This window comes from Euprymna scolopes, chromosome 15 (assembly GCF_053919585.1).
Source record: "Euprymna scolopes isolate OS-2025 chromosome 15, ASM5391958v1, whole genome shotgun sequence".
Lineage (NCBI taxonomy): Eukaryota > Metazoa > Mollusca > Cephalopoda > Sepiida > Sepiolidae > Euprymna > Euprymna scolopes.
The window spans coordinates 43256518-43283249 of record NC_136496.1 but is presented as its reverse complement, the minus strand read 5'-3'; the positions used below and the strand labels follow the sequence as shown (position 1 = coordinate 43283249).

Here is a 26732-nt window from a genome sequence, read left to right as displayed (position 1 = left end):
CTTTAAATTTTGAAATAATCTAAAACAGTCAAAGACACGTGAATCATTATCTTTAAATTTTGAAATAATCTAAAACAGTCAAAGACATGTGCATCATTATCTTTAAATTTTGAAATAATCTAAAACCGTCAAAGACACGTGAATCATTATCTTTAAATTTTGAAATAATCTAAAACAGTCAAAGACACGTGCATCATTATCTTTAAATTTTGAAATAATCTAAAACAGTCAAAGACACGTGCATCATTATCTTTAAATTTTGAAATAATCTAAAACAGTCAAAGACACGTGCATCATTATCTTTAAATTTTTAAATAATCTAAAACAGTCAAAGACATGTGCATCATTATCTTTAAATTTTTAAATAATCTAAAACAGTCAAAGACACATGCATCATTATCTTTAAATTTTGAAAAAATAATCTAAAATAGTCAAAGACACGTGCATCATTATCTTTAAATTTTGAAATAATCTAAAATAGTCAAAGACAAATGCATCATTATCTTTGAATTTTGAAATAATCTACAACAGTCAAAGACACGAGAATCATTATTTTTAAATTTTGAAATAATCTAAAACAGTCAAAGACACATGCATCATTATCTTTAAATTTTGAATAAATAATCTAAAATAGTCAAAGACACGTGCATCATTATCTTTAAATTTAGAAATAATCTAAAATAGTCAAAGACACATGCATCATTATCTTTGAATTTTGAAATAATCTACAACAGTCAAAGACACGAGAATAATTATCTTTAAATTTTTAAATAATCTACAACAGTCAAAGACACGAGAATCATTATCTTTAAATTTTTAAATAATCTACAACAGTCAAAGACACGAGAATCATTATCTTTAAATTTTTAAATAATCTACAACAGTCAAAGACACGAGAATCATTATCTTTAAATTTTGAAATAATCTACAACAGTCAAAGACACGAGAATCATTATCTTTAAATTTTGAAATAATCTACAACAGTCAAAGACACGTGAATCATTATCTTTAAATTTTAAAAAAATCTAAAACAGTCAAAGACACGTGAATCATTATCTTTAAATTTTGAAATAATCTAAAACAGTAAAAGACACATGCATCATTATCTTTAAATTTTGAAATAATCTAAAACAGTCAAAGACACATGCATCATTATCTTTAAATTTTGAAATAATCTAAAACAGTAAAAGACACATGCATCATTATCTTTAAATTTAGAAATAATCTAAAACAGTCAAAGACATGTGCATCATTATCTTTAAATTTTGAAATAATCTAAAACAGTCAAAGACACGTGCATCATTATCTTTAAATTTTTAAATAATCTAAAACAGTCAAAGACACGTGTATCATTATCTTTAAATTTTGAAAAAAAAATCTAAAATAGTCAAAGACACGTGCATCATTATCTTTAAATTTTGAAATAATCTAAAACAGTCAAAGACACGTGCATCATTATCTTTAAATTTTGAAATAATCTAAAACAGTCAAAGACACGTTCATCATTATCTTTAAATTTTGAAAAAATAATCTAAAATAGTCAAAGACACGTTCATCATTGTCTTTAAATTTTGAAATAATCTAAAATAGTCAAAGACACATGCATCATTATCTTTAAATTTTGAAATAATCTACAACAGTCAAAGACACGAGAATCATTATCTTTAAATTTTTAAATAATCTACACCAGTCAAAGACATGTGAATCATTATCTTTAAATTTTGAAATAATCTAAAACAGTCAAAGACACGTGAATCATTATCTTTACATTTTGAAATAATAATCTAAAACAGTCAAAGACACATGCATCATTATCTTTAAATTTTGAAATAATCTACAATAGTCAAAGACACGTGAAACATTATCTTTAAATTTTGAAATAATCTACAACAGTAAAAGACACATGCATCATTATTTCTAAATTTTGAAATAATCTAAAATAGTCAAAGACACATGCATCATTATCTTTAAATTTTGAAATAATCTACAATAGTCAAAGACACGTGAATCATTATCTTTAAATGTTGAAATAATTTAAAACAGTAAAAGACACATGCATCATTATCTTTAAATTTTGAAATAATCTAAAACAGGCAAAGACATGTGCATCATTATCTTTAAATTTTGAAATAATCTAAAACAGTCAAAGACACGTGCATCATTATCTTTAAATTTTTAAATAATCTAAAACAGTAAAAGACACATGCATCATTATCTTTAAATTTAGAAATAATCTAAAACAGTCAAAGACACATGCATCATTATCTTTAAATTTTGAAATAATCTAAAATAGTCAAAGACACATGCATCATTATCTTTAAATTTTTAAATAATCTAAAACAATCAAAGACACGTGCATCATTATTTTTAAATTTTGAAATAATCTAAAACAGTCAAAGACACATGCATCATTATCTTTAAATTTTGAAAAAATAATCTAAAATAGTCAAAGACACGTGCATCATTATCTTTACATTTAGAAATAATCTAAAATAGTCAAAGACACATGCATCATTATCTTTGAATTTTGAAATAATCTACAACAGTCAAAGACACGAGAATCATTATCTTTAAATTTTGAAATAATCTAGAACAGTCAAAGACACGAGAATCATTATCTTTAAATTTTGAAATAATCTACAACAGTAAAAGACACGTGAATCATTATCTTTAAATTTTGAAATAATCTAAAATAGTCAAAGACACGTGCATCATTATCTTTAAATTTTGAAATAATAATCTAAAACAGTCAAAGACATGTGCATCATTATCTTTAAATTTTGAAATAATCTACAATACTCAAAGACACGTGAAACATTATCTTTAAATTTTTAAATAATCTAAAACAGTCAAAGACACGTGCATCATTATCTTTAAATTTTGAAATAATCTAAAACAGTAAAAGACACATGCATCATTATCTTTAAATTTTGAAATAATCTAAAACAGTAAAAGACACATGCATCATTATCTTAAAATTTTTAAATAATCTAAAATAGTCAAAGACACATGCATCATTATCTTTAAATTTTTAAATAATCTAAAACAGTCAAAGACACATGCATCATTATCTTTAAATTTTGAAATAATCTAAAACAGTCAAAGACACGTGCATCATTATCTTTAAATTTTGAAATAATCTAAAACAGTAAAAGACACGTGCATCATTATCTTTAAATTTTGAAATAATCTAAAACAGTCAAAGACACGTGCATCATTATCTTTAAATTTTGAAATAATCTAAAACAGTCAAAGTCACGTGCATCATTATCTTTAAATTTTTAAATAATCTAAAACAGTCAAAGACACATGCATCATTATCTTTAAATTTTGAAAAAATAATCTGAAATAGTCAAAGACACGTGCATCATTATCTTTAAATTTTGAAATAATCTAAAATAGTCAAAGACAAATGCATCATTATCTTTGAATTTTGAAATAATCTACAACAGTCAAAGACACGAGAATCATTATTTTTAAATTTTGAAATAATCTAAAACAGTCAAAGACACATGCATCATTATCTTTAAATTTTTAAATAATCTAAAACAGTCAAAGACACATGCATCATTATCTTTAAATTTAGAAATAATCTAAAATAGTCAAAGACACATGCATCATTATCTTTGAATTTTGAAATAATCTACAACAGTCAAAGACACGAGAATCATTATCTTTAAATTTTGAAATAATCTACAACAGTCAAAGACACGAGAATCATTATCTTTAAATTTTGAAATAATCTACAACAGTCAAAGACACGTGAATCATTATCTTTAAATTTTAAAAAAATCTAAAACAGTCAAAGACACGTTAATCATTATCTTTAAATTTTGAAATAATCTAAAACAGTCAAAGACACATGCATCATTATCTTTAAATTTTGAAATAATCTAAAACAGTAAAAGACACATGCATCATTATCTTTAAATTTGGAAATAATCTAAAACAGTCAAAGACATGTGCATCATTATCTTTAAATTTTGAAATAATCTAAAACAGTCAAAGACACGTGCATCATTATCTTTAAATTTTTAAATAATCTAAAACAGTCAAAGACACGTGTATCATTATCTTTAAATTTTGAAAAAAAAATCTAAAATAGTCAAAGACACGTGCATCATTATCTTTAAATTTTGAAATAATCTAAAACAGTAAAAGACACGTGCATCATTATCTTTAAATTTTTAAATAATCTAAAACAGTCAAAGACACGTTCATCATTATCTTTAAATTTTGAAAAAATAATCTAAAATAGTCAAAGACACGTGCATCATTATCTTTAAATTTTGAAATAATCTAAAATAGTCAAAGACACATGCATCATTATCTTTAAATTTTGAAATAATCTACAACAGTCAAAGACACGAGAATCATTATCTTTAAATTTTGAAATAATCTACACCAGTCAAAGACATGTGAATCATTATCTTTAAATTTTGAAATAATCTAAAACAGTCAAAGACACGTGAATCATTATCTTTACATTTTGAAATAATAATCTAAAACAGTCAAAGACACATGCATCATTATCTTTAAATTTTGAAATAATCTACAATAGTCAAAGACACGTGAAACATTATCTTTAAATTTTGAAATAATCTACAACAGTAAAAGACACATGCATCATTATTTCTAAATTTTGAAATAATCTAAAATAGTCAAAGACACATGCATCATTATCTTTAAATTTTGAAATAATCTAAAACAGTCATAGACACGTGCATCATTATCTTTAAATTTTGAAATAATTTAAAACAGTAAAAGACACATGCATCATTATCTTTAAATTTAGAAATAATCTAAAACAGTCAAAGACACATGCATCATTATCTTTAAATTTTGAAATAATCTAAAATAGTCAAAGACACATGCATCATTATCTTTAAATTTTTAAATAATCTAAAACAGTCAAAGACACGTGCATCATTATTTTTAAATTTTGAAATAATCTAAAACAGTCAAAGACACGTGAATCATTATCTTTAAATTTTGAAAACATAATCTAAAATAGTCAAAGACACGTGCATCATTATCTTTACATTTAGAAATAATCTAAAATAGTCAAAGACACATGCATCATTATCTTTGAATTTTGAAATAATCTACAACAGTCAAAGACACGAGAATCATTATCTTTAAATTTTGAAATAATCTAGAACAGTCAAAGACACGAGAATCATTATCTTTAAATTTTTAAATAATCTAAAACAGTCAAAGACACGTTAATCATTATCTTTAAATTTTGAAATAATAATCTAAAACAGTCAAAGACACATGCATCATTATCTTTAAATTTTGAAATAATCTAAAACAGTCAAAGACACGTGCATCATTATCTTTAAATTTTGAAATAATCTAAAATAGTCAAAGACACGTGCATCATTATCTTTAAATTTTGAAATAATCTAAAACAGTCAAAGACACGTGAATCATTATTTTTAAATTTTGAAATAATCTAAAACAGTAAAAGACACGTGCATCATTATTTCTAAATTTTGAAATAATCTAAAATAGTCAAAGACACATGCATCATTATCTTTGAATTTTGAAATAATCTACAACAGTAAAAGACACGTTCATCATTATCTTTAAATTTTGAAATAATCTAAAACAGTCAAAGACACATGCATCATTATCTTTAAATTTTGAAATAATCAAAAAAAAGTAAAAGACACATGCATCATTATCTTTAAATTTAGAAATAATCTAAAACAGTCAAAGACATGTGCATCATTATCTTTAAATTTTGAAATAATCTAAAACAGTCAAAGACACGTGCATTATTTTCTTTAAATTTTGAAATAATCTAAAACAGTCAAAGACACATGCATCATTATCTTTAAATTTTGAAATAATCTAAAACAGTCAAAGACACGTGCATCATTATCTTTAAATTTTTAAATAATCTAAAACAGTCAAAGACACGTGCATCATTATCTTTAAATTTTTAAATAATCTAAAACAGTCAAAGACACGTGAATCATTATCTTTAAATTTTGAAAAAATAATCTAAAATAGTCAAAGACACGTGCATCATTATCTTTAAATTTTGAAATAATCTAAAATACTCAAAGACACATGCATCATTATCTTTGAATTTTGAAATAATCTACAACAGTCAAAGACACGAGAATCATTATCTTTAAATTTTGAAATAATCTAAAACAGTCAAAGACACATGCATCATTATTGTTAAATTTTGAAATAATCTAAAATAGTCAAAGACACGTGCATCATTATCTTTAAATTTTGAAATAATCTAAAACAGTCAAAGACACATGCATCATTATTGTTAAATTTTGAAATAATCTAAAATAGTCAAAGACACGTGCATCATTATCTTTAAATTTTGAAATAATCTAAAATAGTAAAAGACACATGCATCATTATCTTTAAATTTTGAAATAATCTAAAATAGTCAAAGACACATGCATCATTATCTTTAAATTTTGAAATAGTCTAAAACAGTCAAAGACACATGCATCATTATCTTTAAATTTTGAAATAATCTAAAACAGTCAAAGACACATGCATCATTATCTTTAAATTTTGAAATAATCTAAAATAGTCAAAGACACATACATCATTATCTTTAAATTTTGAAATAATCTACAATAGTCAAAGACACATGCATCATTATCTTTAAATTTTGAAATAATCTAAAATAGTCAAAGACACATGCATCATTCTTTAAATTTTGAAATAATCTAAAATAGTCAAAAACACATGCATCATTATCTTTAAATTTTGAAATAGTCTAAAACAGTCAAAGACACATGCATCATTATCTTTAAATTTTGAAATAATCTAAACCAGTCAAAGACACATGCATCATTATCTTTAAATTTTGAAATAATCTAAAATAGTAAAAGACACATGCATCATTATCTTTAAATTTTTAAATAATCTACAACAGTCAAAGACACGTTCATCATTATCTTTAAATTTTGAAATAATCTAAAATAGTCAAAGACACGTGCATCATTATCTTTAAATTTTGAAATAATCTAAAACAGTCAAAGACACGTGAATCATTATCTTAAAATTTTGAAATAATCTAAAATAGTCAAAGACACGTGCATCATTATCTGTAAATTTAGAAATAATCTAAAACAGTCAAAGACACATGCATCATTATCTTTAAATTTTGAAATAATCTAAAACAGTCAAAGACACGTGAATCATTATCTTTAAATTTTGAAATAATCTAAAATAGTAAAAGACACATGCATCATTATCTTTAAATTTTGAAATAATCTAAAATAGTCAAAGACACATGCATCATTATCTTTAAATTTTGAAATAATCTACAACAGTCAAAGACACGAGAATCATTATCTTTAAATTTTGAAATAATCTAAAACAGTCAAAGACACATGCATCATTATTGTTAAATTTTGAAATAATCTAAAATAGTCAAAGACACGTGCATCATTATCTTTAAATTTTGAAATAATCTAAAACAGTCAAAGACACATGCATCATTATTGTTAAATTTTGAAATAATCTAAAATAGTCAAAGACACGTGCATCATTATCTTTAAATTTTGAAATAATCTAAAATAGTAAAAGACACATGCATCATTATCTTTAAATTTTGAAATAATCTAAAATAGTCAAAGACACATGCATCATTATCTTTAAATTTTGAAATAGTCTAAAACAGTCAAAGACACATGCATCATTATCTTTAAATTTTGAAATAATCTAAAACAGTCAAAGACACATGCATCATTATCTTTAAATTTTGAAATAATCTAAAATAGTCAAAGACACATACATCATTATCTTTAAATTTTGAAATAATCTACAATAGTCAAAGACACATGCATCATTATCTTTAAATTTTGAAATAATCTAAAATAGTCAAAGACACATGCATCATTCTTTAAATTTTGAAATAATCTAAAACAGTAAAAGACACATGCATCATTATCTTTAAATTTTGAAATAATCTAAAACAGTCAAAGACACATGCATCATTATCTTTAAATTTTGAAATAATCTAAAACAGGCAAAGACATGTGCATCATTATCTTTAAATTTTGAAATAATCTAAAACAGTCAAAGACACGTGCATCATTATCTTTAAATTTTTAAATAATCTAAAACAGTAAAAGACACATGCATCATTATCTTTAAATTTAGAAATAATCTAAAACAGTCAAAGACACATGCATCATTATCTTTAAATTTTGAAATAATCTAAAATAGTCAAAGACACATGCATCATTATCTTTAAATTTTTAAATAATCTAAAACAATCAAAGACACGTGCATCATTATTTTTAAATTTTGAAATAATCTAAAACAGTCAAAGACACATGCATCATTATCTTTAAATTTTGAAAAAATAATCTAAAATAGTCAAAGACACGTGCATCATTATCTTTACATTTAGAAATAATCTAAAATAGTCAAAGACACATGCATCATTATCTTTGAATTTTGAAATAATCTACAACAGTCAAAGACACGAGAATCATTATCTTTAAATTTTGAAATAATCTAGAACAGTCAAAGACACGAGAATCATTATCTTTAAATTTTGAAATAATCTACAACAGTAAAAGACACGTGAATCATTATCTTTAAATTTTGAAATAATCTAAAACAGTCAAAGACACGTTCATCATTATCTTTAAATTTTGAAATAATAATCTAAAACAGTCAAAGACATGTGCATCATTATCTTTAAATTTTGAAATAATCTACAATACTCAAAGACACGTGAAACATTATCTTTAAATTTTTAAATAATCTAAAACAGTCAAAGACACGTGCATCATTATCTTTAAATTTTGAAATAATCTAAAACAGTAAAAGACACATGCATCATTATCTTTAAATTTTGAAATAATCTAAAACAGTAAAAGACACATGCATCATTATCTTAAAATTTTTAAATAATCTAAAATAGTCAAAGACACATGCATCATTATCTTTAAATTTTTAAATAATCTAAAACAGTCAAAGACACATGCATCATTATCTTTAAATTTTGAAATAATCTAAAACAGTCAAAGACACGTGCATCATTATCTTTAAATTTTGAAATAATCTAAAACAGTAAAAGACACGTGCATCATTATCTTTAAATTTTGAAATAATCTAAAACAGTCAAAGACACGTGCATCATTATCTTTAAATTTTGAAATAATCTAAAATAGTCAAAGACACGTGCATCATTATCTTTAAATTTTGAAATAATCTAAAACAGTCAAAGACACGTGAATCATTATTTTTAAATTTTGAAATAATCAAAAACAGTAAAAGACACGTGCATCATTATTTCTAAATTTTGAAATAATCTAAAATAGTCAAAGACACATGCATCATTATCTTTAATTTTGAAATAATCTACAACAGTAAAAGACACGTTCATCATTATCTTTAAATTTTGAAATAATCTAAAACAGTCAAAGACACATGCATCATTATCTTTAAATTTTGAAATAATCAAAAAAAAGTAAAAGACACATGCATCATTATCTTTAAATTTAGAAATAATCTAAAACAGTCAAAGACATGTGCATCATTATCTTTAAATTTTGAAATAATCTAAAACAGTCAAAGACACGTGCATTATTTTCTTTAAATTTTGAAATAATCTAAAACAGTCAAAGACACATGCATCATTATCTTTAAATTTTGAAATAATCTAAAACAGTCAAAGACACGTGCATCATTATCTTTAAATTTTTAAATAATCTAAAACAGTCAAAGACACGTGCATCATTATCTTTAAATTTTTAAATAATCTAAAACAGTCAAAGACACGTGAATCATTATCTTTAAATTTTGAAAAAATAATCTAAAATAGTCAAAGACACGTGCATCATTATCTTTAAATTTTGAAATAATCTAAAATACTCAAAGACACATGCATCATTATCTTTGAATTTTGAAATAATCTACAACAGTCAAAGACACGAGAATCATTATCTTTAAATTTTGAAATAATCTAAAACAGTCAAAGACACATGCATCATTATTGTTAAATTTTGAAATAATCTAAAATAGTCAAAGACACGTGCATCATTATCTTTAAATTTTGAAATAATCTAAAACAGTCAAAGACACATGCATCATTATTGTTAAATTTTGAAATAATCTAAAATAGTCAAAGACACGTGCATCATTATCTTTAAATTTTGAAATAATCTAAAATAGTAAAAGACACATGCATCATTATCTTTAAATTTTGAAATAATCTAAAATAGTCAAAGACACATGCATCATTATCTTTAAATTTTGAAATAGTCTAAAACAGTCAAAGACACATGCATCATTATCTTTAAATTTTGAAATAATCTAAAACAGTCAAAGACACATGCATCATTATCTTTAAATTTTGAAATAATCTAAAATAGTCAAAGACACATACATCATTATCTTTAAATTTTGAAATAATCTACAATAGTCAAAGACACATGCATCATTATCTTTAAATTTTGAAATAATCTAAAATAGTCAAAGACACATGCATCATTCTTTAAATTTTGAAATAATCTAAAATAGTCAAAAACACATGCATCATTATCTTTAAATTTTGAAATAGTCTAAAACAGTCAAAGACACATGCATCATTATCTTTAAATTTTGAAATAATCTAAACCAGTCAAAGACACATGCATCATTATCTTTAAATTTTGAAATAATCTAAAATAGTAAAAGACACATGCATCATTATCTTTAAATTTTTAAATAATCTACAACAGTCAAAGACACGTTCATCATTATCTTTAAATTTTGAAATAATCTAAAATAGTCAAAGACACGTGCATCATTATCTTTAAATTTTGAAATAATCTAAAACAGTCAAAGACACGTGAATCATTATCTTTAAATTTTGAAATAATCTAAAATAGTCAAAGACACGTGCATCATTATCTGTAAATTTAGAAATAATCTAAAACAGTCAAAGACACATGCATCATTATCTTTAAATTTTGAAATAATCTAAAACAGTCAAAGACACGTGAATCATTATCTTTAAATTTTGAAATAATCTAAAATAGTAAAAGACACATGCATCATTATCTTTAAATTTTGAAATAATCTAAAATAGTCAAAGACACATGCATCATTATCTTTAAATTTTGAAATAATCTACAACAGTCAAAGACACGAGAATCATTATCTTTAAATTTTGAAATAATCTAAAACAGTCAAAGACACATGCATCATTATTGTTAAATTTTGAAATAATCTAAAATAGTCAAAGACACGTGCATCATTATCTTTAAATTTTGAAATAATCTAAAACAGTCAAAGACACATGCATCATTATTGTTAAATTTTGAAATAATCTAAAATAGTCAAAGACACGTGCATCATTATCTTTAAATTTTGAAATAATCTAAAATAGTAAAAGACACATGCATCATTATCTTTAAATTTTGAAATAATCTAAAATAGTCAAAGACACATGCATCATTATCTTTAAATTTTGAAATAGTCTAAAACAGTCAAAGACACATGCATCATTATCTTTAAATTTTGAAATAATCTAAAACAGTCAAAGACACATGCATCATTATCTTTAAATTTTGAAATAATCTAAAATAGTCAAAGACACATACATCATTATCTTTAAATTTTGAAATAATCTACAATAGTCAAAGACACATGCATCATTATCTTTAAATTTTGAAATAATCTAAAATAGTCAAAGACACATGCATCATTCTTTAAATTTTGAAATAATCTAAAACAGTAAAAGACACATGCATCATTATCTTTAAATTTTGAAATAATCTAAAACAGTCAAAGACACATGCATCATTATCTTTAAATTTTGAAATAATCTAAAACAGGCAAAGACATGTGCATCATTATCTTTAAATTTTGAAATAATCTAAAACAGTCAAAGACACGTGCATCATTATCTTTAAATTTTTAAATAATCTAAAACAGTAAAAGACACATGCATCATTATCTTTAAATTTAGAAATAATCTAAAACAGTCAAAGACACATGCATCATTATCTTTAAATTTTGAAATAATCTAAAATAGTCAAAGACACATGCATCATTATCTTTAAATTTTTAAATAATCTAAAACAATCAAAGACACGTGCATCATTATTTTTAAATTTTGAAATAATCTAAAACAGTCAAAGACACATGCATCATTATCTTTAAATTTTGAAAAAATAATCTAAAATAGTCAAAGACACGTGCATCATTATCTTTACATTTAGAAATAATCTAAAATAGTCAAAGACACATGCATCATTATCTTTGAATTTTGAAATAATCTACAACAGTCAAAGACACGAGAATCATTATCTTTAAATTTTGAAATAATCTAGAACAGTCAAAGACACGAGAATCATTATCTTTAAATTTTGAAATAATCTACAACAGTAAAAGACACGTGAATCATTATCTTTAAATTTTGAAATAATCTAAAACAGTCAAAGACACGTTCATCATTATCTTTAAATTTTGAAATAATAATCTAAAACAGTCAAAGACATGTGCATCATTATCTTTAAATTTTGAAATAATCTACAATACTCAAAGACACGTGAAACATTATCTTTAAATTTTTAAATAATCTAAAACAGTCAAAGACACGTGCATCATTATCTTTAAATTTTGAAATAATCTAAAACAGTAAAAGACACATGCATCATTATCTTTAAATTTTGAAATAATCTAAAACAGTAAAAGACACATGCATCATTATCTTAAAATTTTTAAATAATCTAAAATAGTCAAAGACACATGCATCATTATCTTTAAATTTTTAAATAATCTAAAACAGTCAAAGACACATGCATCATTATCTTTAAATTTTGAAATAATCTAAAACAGTCAAAGACACGTGCATCATTATCTTTAAATTTTGAAATAATCTAAAACAGTAAAAGACACGTGCATCATTATCTTTAAATTTTGAAATAATCTAAAACAGTCAAAGACACGTGCATCATTATCTTTAAATTTTGAAATAATCTAAAACAGTCAAAGTCACGTGCATCATTATCTTTAAATTTTTAAATAATCTAAAACAGTCAAAGACACATGCATCATTATCTTTAAATTTTGAAAAAATAATCTGAAATAGTCAAAGACACGTGCATCATTATCTTTAAATTTTGAAATAATCTAAAATAGTCAAAGACAAATGCATCATTATCTTTGAATTTTGAAATAATCTACAACAGTCAAAGACACGAGAATCATTATTTTTAAATTTTGAAATAATCTAAAACAGTCAAAGACACATGCATCATTATCTTTAAATTTTTAAATAATCTAAAACAGTCAAAGACACATGCATCATTATCTTTAAATTTAGAAATAATCTAAAATAGTCAAAGACACATGCATCATTATCTTTGAATTTTGAAATAATCTACAACAGTCAAAGACACGAGAATCATTATCTTTAAATTTTGAAATAATCTACAACAGTCAAAGACACGAGAATCATTATCTTTAAATTTTGAAATAATCTACAACAGTCAAAGACACGTGAATCATTATCTTTAAATTTTAAAAAAATCTAAAACAGTCAAAGACACGTTAATCATTATCTTTAAATTTTGAAATAATCTAAAACAGTCAAAGACACATGCATCATTATCTTTAAATTTTGAAATAATCTAAAACAGTAAAAGACACATGCATCATTATCTTTAAATTTGGAAATAATCTAAAACAGTCAAAGACATGTGCATCATTATCTTTAAATTTTGAAATAATCTAAAACAGTCAAAGACACGTGCATCATTATCTTTAAATTTTTAAATAATCTAAAACAGTCAAAGACACGTGTATCATTATCTTTAAATTTTGAAAAAAAAATCTAAAATAGTCAAAGACACGTGCATCATTATCTTTAAATTTTGAAATAATCTAAAACAGTAAAAGACACGTGCATCATTATCTTTAAATTTTTAAATAATCTAAAACAGTCAAAGACACGTTCATCATTATCTTTAAATTTTGAAAAAATAATCTAAAATAGTCAAAGACACGTGCATCATTATCTTTAAATTTTGAAATAATCTAAAATAGTCAAAGACACATGCATCATTATCTTTAAATTTTGAAATAATCTACAACAGTCAAAGACACGAGAATCATTATCTTTAAATTTTGAAATAATCTACACCAGTCAAAGACATGTGAATCATTATCTTTAAATTTTGAAATAATCTAAAACAGTCAAAGACACGTGAATCATTATCTTTACATTTTGAAATAATAATCTAAAACAGTCAAAGACACATGCATCATTATCTTTAAATTTTGAAATAATCTACAATAGTCAAAGACACGTGAAACATTATCTTTAAATTTTGAAATAATCTACAACAGTAAAAGACACATGCATCATTATTTCTAAATTTTGAAATAATCTAAAATAGTCAAAGACACATGCATCATTATCTTTAAATTTTGAAATAATCTAAAACAGTCAAAGACACGTGCATCATTATCTTTAAATTTTGAAATAATTTAAAACAGTAAAAGACACATGCATCATTATCTTTAAATTTAGAAATAATCTAAAACAGTCAAAGACACATGCATCATTATCTTTAAATTTTGAAATAATTTAAAATAGTCAAAGACACATGCATCATTATCTTTAAATTTTTAAATAATCTAAAACAGTCAAAGACACGTGCATCATTATTTTTAAATTTTGAAATAATCTAAAACAGTCAAAGACACGTGAATCATTATCTTTAAATTTTGAAAACATAATCTAAAATAGTCAAAGACACGTGCATCATTATCTTTACATTTAGAAATAATCTAAAATAGTCAAAGACACATGCATCATTATCTTTGAATTTTGAAATAATCTACAACAGTCAAAGACACGAGAATCATTATCTTTAAATTTTGAAATAATCTAGAACAGTCAAAGACACGAGAATCATTATCTTTAAATTTTTAAATAATCTAAAACAGTCAAAGACACGTTAATCATTATCTTTAAATTTTGAAATAATAATCTAAAACAGTCAAAGACACATGCATCATTATCTTTAAATTTTGAAATAATCTAAAACAGTCAAAGACACGTGCATCATTATCTTTAAATTTTGAAATAATCTAAAATAGTCAAAGACACGTGCATCATTATCTTTAAATTTTGAAATAATCTAAAACAGTCAAAGACACGTGAATCATTATTTTTAAATTTTGAAATAATCTAAAACAGTAAAAGACACGTGCATCATTATTTCTAAATTTTGAAATAATCTAAAATAGTCAAAGACACATGCATCATTATCTTTGAATTTTGAAATAATCTACAACAGTAAAAGACACGTTCATCATTATCTTTAAATTTTGAAATAATCTAAAACAGTCAAAGACACATGCATCATTATCTTTAAATTTTGAAATAATCAAAAAAAAGTAAAAGACACATGCATCATTATCTTTAAATTTAGAAATAATCTAAAACAGTCAAAGACATGTGCATCATTATCTTTAAATTTTGAAATAATCTAAAACAGTCAAAGACACGTGCATTATTTTCTTTAAATTTTGAAATAATCTAAAACAGTCAAAGACACATGCATCATTATCTTTAAATTTTGAAATAATCTAAAACAGTCAAAGACACGTGCATCATTATCTTTAAATTTTTAAATAATCTAAAACAGTCAAAGACACGTGCATCATTATCTTTAAATTTTGAAATAATCTAAAACAGTCAAAGACACGTGAATCATTATCTTTAAATTTTGAAAAAATAATCTAAAATAGTCAAAGACACGTGCATCATTATCTTTAAATTTTGAAATAATCTAAAATACTCAAAGACACATGCATCATTATCTTTGAATTTTGAAATAATCTACAACAGTCAAAGACACGAGAATCATTATCTTTAAATTTTGAAATAATCTAAAACAGTCAAAGACACATGCATCATTATTGTTAAATTTTGAAATAATCTAAAATAGTCAAAGACACGTGCATCATTATCTTTAAATTTTGAAATAATCTAAAACAGTCAAAGACACATGCATCATTATTGTTAAATTTTGAAATAATCTAAAATAGTCAAAGACACGTGCATCATTATCTTTAAATTTTGAAATAATCTAAAATAGTAAAAGACACATGCATCATTATCTTTAAATTTTGAAATAATCTAAAATAGTCAAAGACACATGCATCATTATCTTTAAATTTTGAAATAGTCTAAAACAGTCAAAGACACATGCATCATTATCTTTAAATTTTGAAATAATCTAAAACAGTCAAAGACACATGCATCATTATCTTTAAATTTTGAAATAATCTAAAATAGTCAAAGACACATACATCATTATCTTTAAATTTTGAAATAATCTACAATAGTCAAAGACACATGCATCATTATCTTTAAATTTTGAAATAATCTAAAATAGTCAAAGACACATGCATCATTCTTTAAATTTTGAAATAATCTAAAATAGTCAAAAACACATGCATCATTATCTTTAAATTTTGAAATAGTCTAAAACAGTCAAAGACACATGCATCATTATCTTTAAATTTTGAAATAATCTAAACCAGTCAAAGACACATGCATCATTATCTTTAAATTTTGAAATAATCTAAAATAGTAAAAGACACATGCATCATTATCTTTAAATTTTGAAATAATCTACAACAGTCAAAGACACGTTCATCATTATCTTTAAATTTTGAAATAATCTAAAATAGTCAAAGACACGTGCATCATTATCTTTAAATTTTGAAATAATCTAAAACAGTCAAAGACACGTGAATCATTATCTTTAAATTTTGAAATAATCTAAAATAGTCAAAGACACGTGCATCATTATCTGTAAATTTAGAAATAATCTAAAACAGTCAAAGACACATGCATCATTATCTTTAAATTTTGAAATAATCTAAAACAGTCAAAGACACGTGAATCATTATCTTTAAATTTTGAAATAATCTAAAATAGTAAAAGACACATGCATCATTATCTTTAAATTTTGAAATAATCTAAAATAGTCAAAGACACATGCATCATTATCTTTAAATTTTGAAATAATCTACAACAGTCAAAGACACGAGAATCATTATCTTTAAATTTTGAAATAATCTAAAACAGTCAAAGACACATGCATCATTATTGTTAAATTTTGAAATAATCTAAAATAGTCAAAGACACGTGCATCATTATCTTTAAATTTTGAAATAATCTAAAACAGTCAAAGACACATGCATCATTATTGTTAAATTTTGAAATAATCTAAAATAGTCAAAGACACGTGCATCATTATCTTTAAATTTTGAAATAATCTAAAATAGTAAAAGACACATGCATCATTATCTTTAAATTTTGAAATAATCTAAAATAGTCAAAGACACATGCATCATTATCTTTAAATTTTGAAATAGTCTAAAACAGTCAAAGACACATGCATCATTATCTTTAAATTTTGAAATAATCTAAAACAGTCAAAGACACATGCATCATTATCTTTAAATTTTGAAATAATCTAAAATAGTCAAAGACACATACATCATTATCTTTAAATTTTGAAATAATCTACAATAGTCAAAGACACATGCATCATTATCTTTAAATTTTGAAATAATCTAAAATAGTCAAAGACACATGCATCATTCTTTAAATTTTGAAATAATCTAAAATAGTCAAAAACACATGCATCATTATCTTTAAATTTTGAAATAGTCTAAAACAGTCAAAGACACATGCATCATTATCTTTAAATTTTGAAATAATCTAAACCAGTCAAAGACACATGCATCATTATCTTTAAATTTTGAAATAATCTAAAATAGTAAAAGACACATGCATCATTATCTTTAAATTTTGAAATAATCTACAACAGTCAAAGACACGTTCATCATTATCTTTAAATTTTGAAATAATCTAAAATAGTCAAAGACACGTGCATCATTATCTTTAAATTTTGAAATAATCTAAAACAGTCAAAGACACGTGAATCATTATCTTTAAATTTTGAAATAATCTAAAATAGTCAAAGACACGTGCATCATTATCTGTAAATTTAGAAATAATCTAAAACAGTCAAAGACACATGCATCATTATCTTTAAATTTTGAAATAATCTAAAACAGTCAAAGAAACGTGAATCATTATCTTTAAATTTTGAAATAATCTAAAATAGTCAAAGACACGTGCATCATTATCTTTAAATTTTGAAATAATCTAAAACAGTCAAAGACACGTGAATCATTATCTTTAAATTTTGAAATAATCTAAAATAGTCAAAGACACGTGCATCATTATCTTTAAATTTAGAAATAATCTAAAATAGTCAAAGACACATGCATTATTATCTTTAAATTTTGAAATAATCTAAAACAGTCAAAGACACATGCATCATTATCTTTAAATTTTGAAATAATCTAAAACAGTCAAAGACACGTGCATCATTATCTTTAAATTTTGAAATAATCTAAAATAGTCAAAGACACATGCATCATTATCTTTAAATTTTGAAATAATCTAAAACAGTCAAAGACACATGCATCATTATCTTTAAATTTAGAAATAATCTAAAACAGTCAAAGACACATGCATCATTATTTTTAAATTTTGAAATAATCTAAAATAGTCAAAGACACATGCATCATTATCTTTAAATTTAGAAATAATCTAAAACAGTCAAAGACATGTGCATCATTATTTTTAAATTTTGAAATAATCTAAAACAGTCAAAGACACGTGAATCATTATCTTTAAATTTTGAAATAATCTAAAACAGTCAAAGACACGTGCATCATTATTTTTAAATTTTGAAATAATCTAAAACAGTCAAAGACACATGCATCATTATCTTTAAATTTTGAAATAATCTAAAACAGTCAAAGACACATGCATCATTATCTTTAAATTTTGAAATAATCTAAAACAGTCAAAGACACGTGAATCATTATCTTTAAATTTTGAAATAATCTAAAATAGTCAAAGACACATGCATCATTATCTTTAAATTTTGAAATAATCTAAAACAGTCAAAGACACGTGCATCATTATCTTTAAATTTTGAAATAATCTAAAATAGTCAAAGACACGTGCATCATTATCTTTAAAGAGTTGTGTTCATTACCGACCTGTTTCATAGTCATCAGAAATGACTACAGTACTTTCTTCATCATGACAACATCCAAAATTTGAGTCTTCAAGATAACTTTCTTCAGTTTGATCTGATGTATTTTCAGTGCATTCCATTTCAAGGTTTTTATCATTAGATTCAAACAAATTTTCAGCATTCTCTTGATTCTTGTTTGCATTTAAAGCAAGTACATCACTTGTGCCAGGTTGAAATAGAGTTCCGTTAGCAGGAAGCGGGTCTTTAATTGATATTGTTTCTAGATTCTCTAAATTATCAACATTTGTAGGTTGAATATTACAAGAGACCATGCGGGTGTCAGATGATTTTTCAACATTTTGGCTAATACCTACCTCTTTTGAAAAAGAAGAAGAAACTTGTTGTTCAATTTCTTTTTTATTGTTTATCTGTGAATTTCTAGAATTTTCTCTGGTCAACTCAAATTGTATGATTGCTTCATGAGATAATGATGGTTTAGAGGCATATTCAATTTCTAAATGTTGTAAACCATTAATTGATTTCAGATCCACAACACGGTCAACAGGAACCACATTTTGAACAATTAACTCATTTGAGTCATTGCTACTGCAATTAGATAGTGCTGGTCTATGCGAGGGTGAATATGAGCTTTGAGGTTGATCTGTTAGAGATGAAGGTAAATCATCTGGCTTTCTCAAAGGTGAATCCTCTCTTGTACTGACTGATACATTCACTTGTACATTAGTTTTATGACCCAAACTTTCTGAAGCTGAAGTAGATGATACTTTTGGAGAGCAAGGTGCTGGACTTTCATTTGAATGATCAAAGCTTTGTTTAATAGCACGTTCTTCATGAGTAATAGATGATGTATCAAGAACAAGCTCAGATTGATCAGTTGTTGATTCACAAGAAAGAACATTACTTGGTTTACATTGGCTGTTTGTACTGTTTGACATTATACAAGAGTTCATTGTGACTCCAGAAGAAATAGTTATTTCTTGATCATTGATTAATGTACTTAAAGTACTGATTTGATCTTTAAGAATATCATTTATTGCTTCTAATGTATTATTCAGTGTTTTACAATCATCAGTAAACCTACTTGAAGTTTCGTTCAATATTTCTAGTGGATGATTTCTACTATTAGGGATTTTATTTGAAGTCTCTTTCATCATTTTAGAAGAATCAGAGCTATCACTTAATAGTTCGTTTGTCTCACATGACATGGATTTTCTTGGGATTTTAGAATCAACATTTATTATCTTAGGAGATTCATGTAAGTAATTAGCAGTATCACTTGATCCTTGGTTTGATCTGTGGTCTGATCTCTTTTCTTGACAGAGTTTAGTGTAAGCTTCTTCTTTATACAACAGCGAGGTTGTTGGTGGTGGCATAAGAGAAGCAGAAGGTGATTTCTCATTTCTCATCTTTCCTTCATCAAAATGTTCTTCAGACAAAGGACTAAAGACTATTTGGTTTCTTTTGTCAGTAATAATTTCTTCCAGTCCAGCAATTTCTGTTTGAGTTTCAGTCAAAGAAGAAGAGTTTTCATTTTCAAAATTAATCTTTCTTTGCGTTGTTATCAAGGATTTTTCATGATTATTTTGTTTCAATTTACAAACATCAAATTCATCTTCAGAATTTTTATTATTAAAAATATTTTGTTGAAAATCAGTTGTACTTATTGTATCCTGGCAATTTTGGAGAGATGAAAATTCTTTATCTAAAGTAAAATCTAATGATAATAATGGCTTCTCTATTAAAATATCCATGGGAAGTGAATTATCTGATTGGAAAGACTCCTTGGAGAATTCTTCAATAGAAATATGTTTATCTTGATGTGAATAAGGTTGTTTGGATGAGGTTTTGTTGTTAGAAAGTGAAATTGATTTTGATAAACTCCCATAAACATCTCTGTCATTTCCATCAATAGAATGAGATAGAAAGCAAATGTTTTCATTTTTCCAATGATGGCCAGTTCTATTATCAGGATTCTTACAATTACTAAAATGCTTATATTCATCATGTTTGTCTGCAGAGAAAGAATGAAGAGAACCAAAATCAAAATTCTTTAAACTTTTTCTATAATCATCTTCTTTCTGATGTGCTTTTTCTCTTTTACCACCCGGTGGATAAATACAATTCAACGTTTGCAGAAAAGCAGATGAACAAAAAAACTCTTTTTTCTTTTCAACAGAGTCTTTTGAACTTTTGAACTTTGGCTGGCAAACAAAATCTTTAGGGTTATTTTGCTTGTTAGCTACAAAGTTCAAAAGCGGATTCACAAGGTCTAAAGATGGCACCGATTTATATTCTTGCAAAGATGTAAATGATTCTTTGACCTCTGTTTTTCTGAAATCTTTAATACAGCACTTTTGTGGATTCAGGTCCAAATTACTAACATCCGAATTAATTTTGTGATTTTTTAAATCACTTACTTTTTTCTTGTTTTGGTCTATTTCGTATTTGCATTTTTCCTTCTGCTCAGCAGAAATACAACTGAGTGATGATTCAGTTTTTGATGGACTTTTTATGTTTGTATTCTTATACAACTTGGACAGTTTGGAAGCAATTGAATTCTTTGAAGATTTCTGAGCCAATATTTTTTCTAGCATTTCATTATTCTGTACTGATGAGTTTTCACAATGTTTATCCACATTCACTTCTGGTCGGTTGACCCTCAAACGTTGCAGTTGTTCTTTGTGCTCAACAACTTTAGTATCCTTAGCTGGCATTTGATCATCTCTATTCTCCAAATTCACATTTACACAGTTTTGCCTTTCTATGAATTGCAAAGTTTTCATATCTGGTTTTAATCTGTCAACGATGGAATTTCTTGTTTCTCTTTTATGCTGAGGAGCTCGAAACTGATCCAGAATCATTCTTGTTGACTGACACAATTTTGCAGGCAGCAATTCTTTGGAATTTCTCTTGTGATTCCTAAACATGGAAAGAATATTTTTTTCAGAGGGTAAACTGGGATCACTAACCTTATTTTTGTTACAATCCTTGGGGTTTTCAGCTGCTTTTTCATTAGCCTGTGACTTTAAACACAGAGGAATACTTTTATTTGTTGTGTATTCTTCACAATCGAGAGATCGAATAGAATTAGTTTTGGATTTTAGACCTAGGGCTTCATTTTGGTCACTATCAATCACAGATATCTTTTTAATGTTTAACTTTTCATTGATGTAATTTGATTCTAAGGAACTTCTCTGACAAAATTCAGTTTCAGAATCAGAAAAACAAGTTTCAGTCATCTGATTAATAGTATCCATTTTCAATTCTTCAAAAGGCAATTTTTCACTTTCTAAAAAAATATCTTTAAATAAATTGGAATCTTTGTAAGGCAGTGATTTGCTTGCATGACTGACATTTTCATCAACAGAAAGATTTCTTTCATCAGATTCAAACTCTGAATAATTTGGTATTGACTCAGAATTACTAGCAGAATTAGTTTGGAAGTTGATATTTTTACTGTCAATCACTGTATCCTCAGCTGAAACGTTTTCAGTTTTGCTCTGTTTATTTGCAGTTGGACGATTACAATCCGTATTTTCCATGGAATAGTTCTCATCAAAAAGCCGCTTGATTGGACAGGATTTCAGACCTCTTGTACGAACATTGTTAAACATCTCATCATCAATTTTATCAAATGTTGTTTGTTGATGATTATTTACTGATAATTTATTGCTGTTTTCACTGGTGTCGATTTCATGATTTTCATTATTTTTTTCATTTCTCTCCTCAGAAAGCAAACAATCTACAGTCAATAAATTCTCCTTACGTAAAAATTCTTTACACATTTCTTCAACGCCTGTAGTGAGAGTGTCCCAGTCGACAAATTCAACCATCGTTTTTCTTGGATCAAATGTGATATCATATGCATTCAGGGAACACTGAATATTTACTATAAACACTGGATATTTATCTGCTTGTTTGGAAGGGCTGAGCTTTTCATTTGTATCCAATGCTTGACGTTGACGGACTATAAGTGACTTCTTTAAGAGTCTGTTTATAAGTTTATGCAACTGTGTCTTCAGAACCAAGCGCTTATTAACATAGATAAATTGTAGATCTTTTCGATAATGGCTCTCTTTGCTAATATAACCTTTAATACAAAATGGGCCACAAGTGTTTGATACAGTAACCATGCTTTGGGATTTTGTATGGTTGTAAAGGTATGAGAAGGTAACTAAGGGGCTGTTGGTCTTATGGGTCTGAATAAGAACAGATCCTGTACTGTCATTTCTAAGTGTTATGGAGAGAGTCGGTTGCATCAAGGCTAATGCTTCAATACGATGGCAAATACTTTCCATCTCTAAGGAGGCACTAATTGATTTTTGTCGAACAGGAAGGTTATAGAAAAGGTTATGTACAGTGATGGTTGTGCCTGGGCTTGGGCGGTGGATTTTTGATTCCATGACATTATGGGACTTGCCCTGTTGAAAAATTTTGCAGTGAGTTTGTGCAGAGCAACGGAATCGCGATGTAACTTCCAAAATATAAGAAACATCTCGGATACTGGCCAATGCCTCACCCCGGTAACCAAAGTGGCTAAGTGATTCCAAGTCTTCAATACTCTGGCATTTACTGGTAGAATATCTGAAAATGTAAAAAAGAAAAATTAATTCATTAGGTAATAAAGAGAAATTACATGTTCAAGGTTAATGTATCCATGAATTTCATAATTACTATTTTTTAAGTAAACTTTGATTTATAATTTTAATTTATAAACAGAAGTTCTGTCTAATATTCGGAAAGCTATATTCCATGTTAATGAAAATTTTAAATATAACAAAAAAATGTTTCATTAAATGAAAGCGAATAGAACATTTGTCAATGCAAAAAGAATAAATTAAGTGTTACAATTTGATACCAATCTATCAGTTATTAATTTTTTAAAACAAAAATTTTTGATTTTTACAGGTTGTTTAATAATTTTACAGTTCAATATTTACAAATTTATACTTTTTTGAAAATGAAAATTCTAAACATAGCAGAAAACAAAAATTTTTCATTGAATTTATCATAAAATTCAGTTTAATGTCTGTTTTACATGTTGGTATGTGTTGGATGGCTTTTAGAAATTGACTTCGAAACAAAGCTATATTTGGCCAGGTCTTTATTTGTCCCTCTACCTCTCAAATCCATCTTTATTACATATCTTCTGCAACTAACTCAAAAAAATATGATGGACTTTGTTTCTCTGATTCTACTTTTAGTATTCTGTATTCAGAATAAGAACCATGTGAAGATTATGAATATTCAATGATGAAAAGAAAGCAATATCTCTGACTGAACACAAAATGCCAACAGATAGAAAACATATACACACATATCACTCCAACCATTTTAAAATCCAATATGGGGCTGTAAGACGTTTTTCCCACGAGTGTCATAACTTAAATTATTTTTTAGGGGGTGGGTGCCTATAAACACTACAAATAAATAAGTGTTTATTTAAATTTATGTTCTTGCAGACTTTACATTTCTCTATCTTCTTTTATCTTTTCTAAATCCTTTTTCATGCAATATAAAAATAACCTTTCAACTGGTTTTTGCGGAACATACATCTATCTCTGCAGAATTAAGTGATCTTCCGCTATTCAACAAAACGTGTAAGACACTTCATAAAAATTTTTTAAAAAAAGAAAAAAAACTTAAGCATGCAAATTTAATAGATCTTCTAGTTTTAAAATGACACAAATTATATATATATATATATATATATATATATATATATATATATATATATATATATATATATATATTATATATATATATATATAATTTGTGTCATTTATATATATTTAGTAACAAGTTATGAAAATATATATGGCAATTAAGCTATTTCCCACGTTTCATACCAGTAAAGACTCATCAGGCTCAGATGCATTTTAGAATGACGATTTCTTATGTGGGATGAAACACAGAAAATATACATTTTCATAACTTACTACCTAGCTCTACTCACAAATTGCGCACTGTTGAAGTAAATACTAAAAATCAATATATAAAATATCATACCTCCTTATAAAATTTTATGTAACTATATAAAATAAAAATACATTATTTATCTTCATCATTCATTCACTGCAGATTTATTTATTTATTTATTTATTTCGATCACTAAAAATGAAACTATATATATATATAACTATATATATAAAGTTATATATATATAAACGGTTGGAATGATTTTTATGAAATTATGCATAACATAATACATATTTTATGTGCCTGGCAGTGTTCTTAGATAGGTTTTCTATCAAAATGTTTTTGATAAGTATCAAAAATTGAAATAATCTGATGAAAGAAGGAACAGGCGATTTTGACCAAAGTTAACACCTTACACAGCCTAACATCACAAGAGCATTTGAGAAGCTTTATTACCAGACAAGCCGAAAGGCCCAACATATAAAATCACCAGTAGTTTCTTTGATATGACAAGGGTGCATTTGAAATGAATGTTTCTGTTTAAAGCACAATTTAACTATGATACTTTACTTTTGCATTTGAAACTTTAATTCAAGCTATTATATATAAAAAATAATTTTATAAAATCAACAGTAAGTTCTCTAAAGTGCAATGAAATCAGACTTTTTGTCTGTCACCAGGTTCATAGTTACCAATACATCATTGCATCACATAAACATTGGTCACTATAATCCTGTTGGTATGTTGGTACTTTTTATGTATATGATCTTTATGTAGATACATACTATATGTGCAGCTTGTTGCATCATAAACCGATTGTGAAATATGGCGATAGGAATGTGGTAATTACATCTAACATGCCAACATTTCAATTTGGTAAACTATGCACGCACAGCAGAATAAAGTACGGACAAGAAATTGTTTCATTTATGACATGTACATCAGATCATCACAACACCTGCCACATTTCTGGTATGCTCTATAAAAGTTTAGCAGGCATAAGAAGCCAGGTCTGTGCATCTCAAAAGGATATACATTAACATCACATTGATGCACAAAAAAATGGTCATACTCAAAAAAAAAAAGCAGACAGTCACCATACATATAAATATGTATACACAAACACAAAAATTCTGAAAACATCTCAATTTGAGAATCTGTTTTCTTTCTTCAGTAAAATTTGTTTAACATCATTTTACATGCTGTCATATGTTGGACAACTTTTATAAATTGACTTCCAAACTAAGTGTTGTGGCCTTATGAAAGGGTCATGAAGAAAGATGCGAACAACAAATTTAAGTAGAAAGAATATATTGTACAAGATAGTGGAATACAAAGAAAGATTGTTGGTATTTCCGACTGAAGTCAAATGATCTGTAGTCTCGCATTAGGTCATGATATTTCTCCATAAGGGTATTAACTCTCAGGGTTTTTATAATAGTTAGTAGAGACCATTATGAGTGAAGGGGTTAAGTCCCCATAACATTAGCCTATCTCTGGCCAGGTTTTTATTCATTGTTTTTTCTCTCAAGTCCATCTTCATCACTTCCTCCCATGTTCCCCTTAATATTCCTCTGTGAACTGAACCTGTTACATTAGCAGTTTTATATCTACTAACTCAAGCTCAAGAACTATCACCCACTCTTTCAATCTGACAAAAACCAATAAAGTCTCCTGTTCTGCACACATCTTTCGATAATAATCTTCCTCTTAGATCAT

General features: G+C 25.8%; 1 protein-coding gene across 1 annotated transcript in view; it reads right to left on the bottom strand.

Annotated features, from left to right (window-relative positions):
- LOC145293794 (uncharacterized) overlaps positions 1-26732 on the bottom strand; it is a 77396-nt gene that overhangs the window by 40839 nt on the left and 9825 nt on the right. Inside the window, exon 3 of the mRNA XM_080140349.1 lies at positions 19096-23678. Coding sequence (XP_079996475.1) covers positions 19096-23678 — 4583 coding nt within the window. The remainder of the gene's footprint in view (positions 1-19095; positions 23679-26732) is intronic.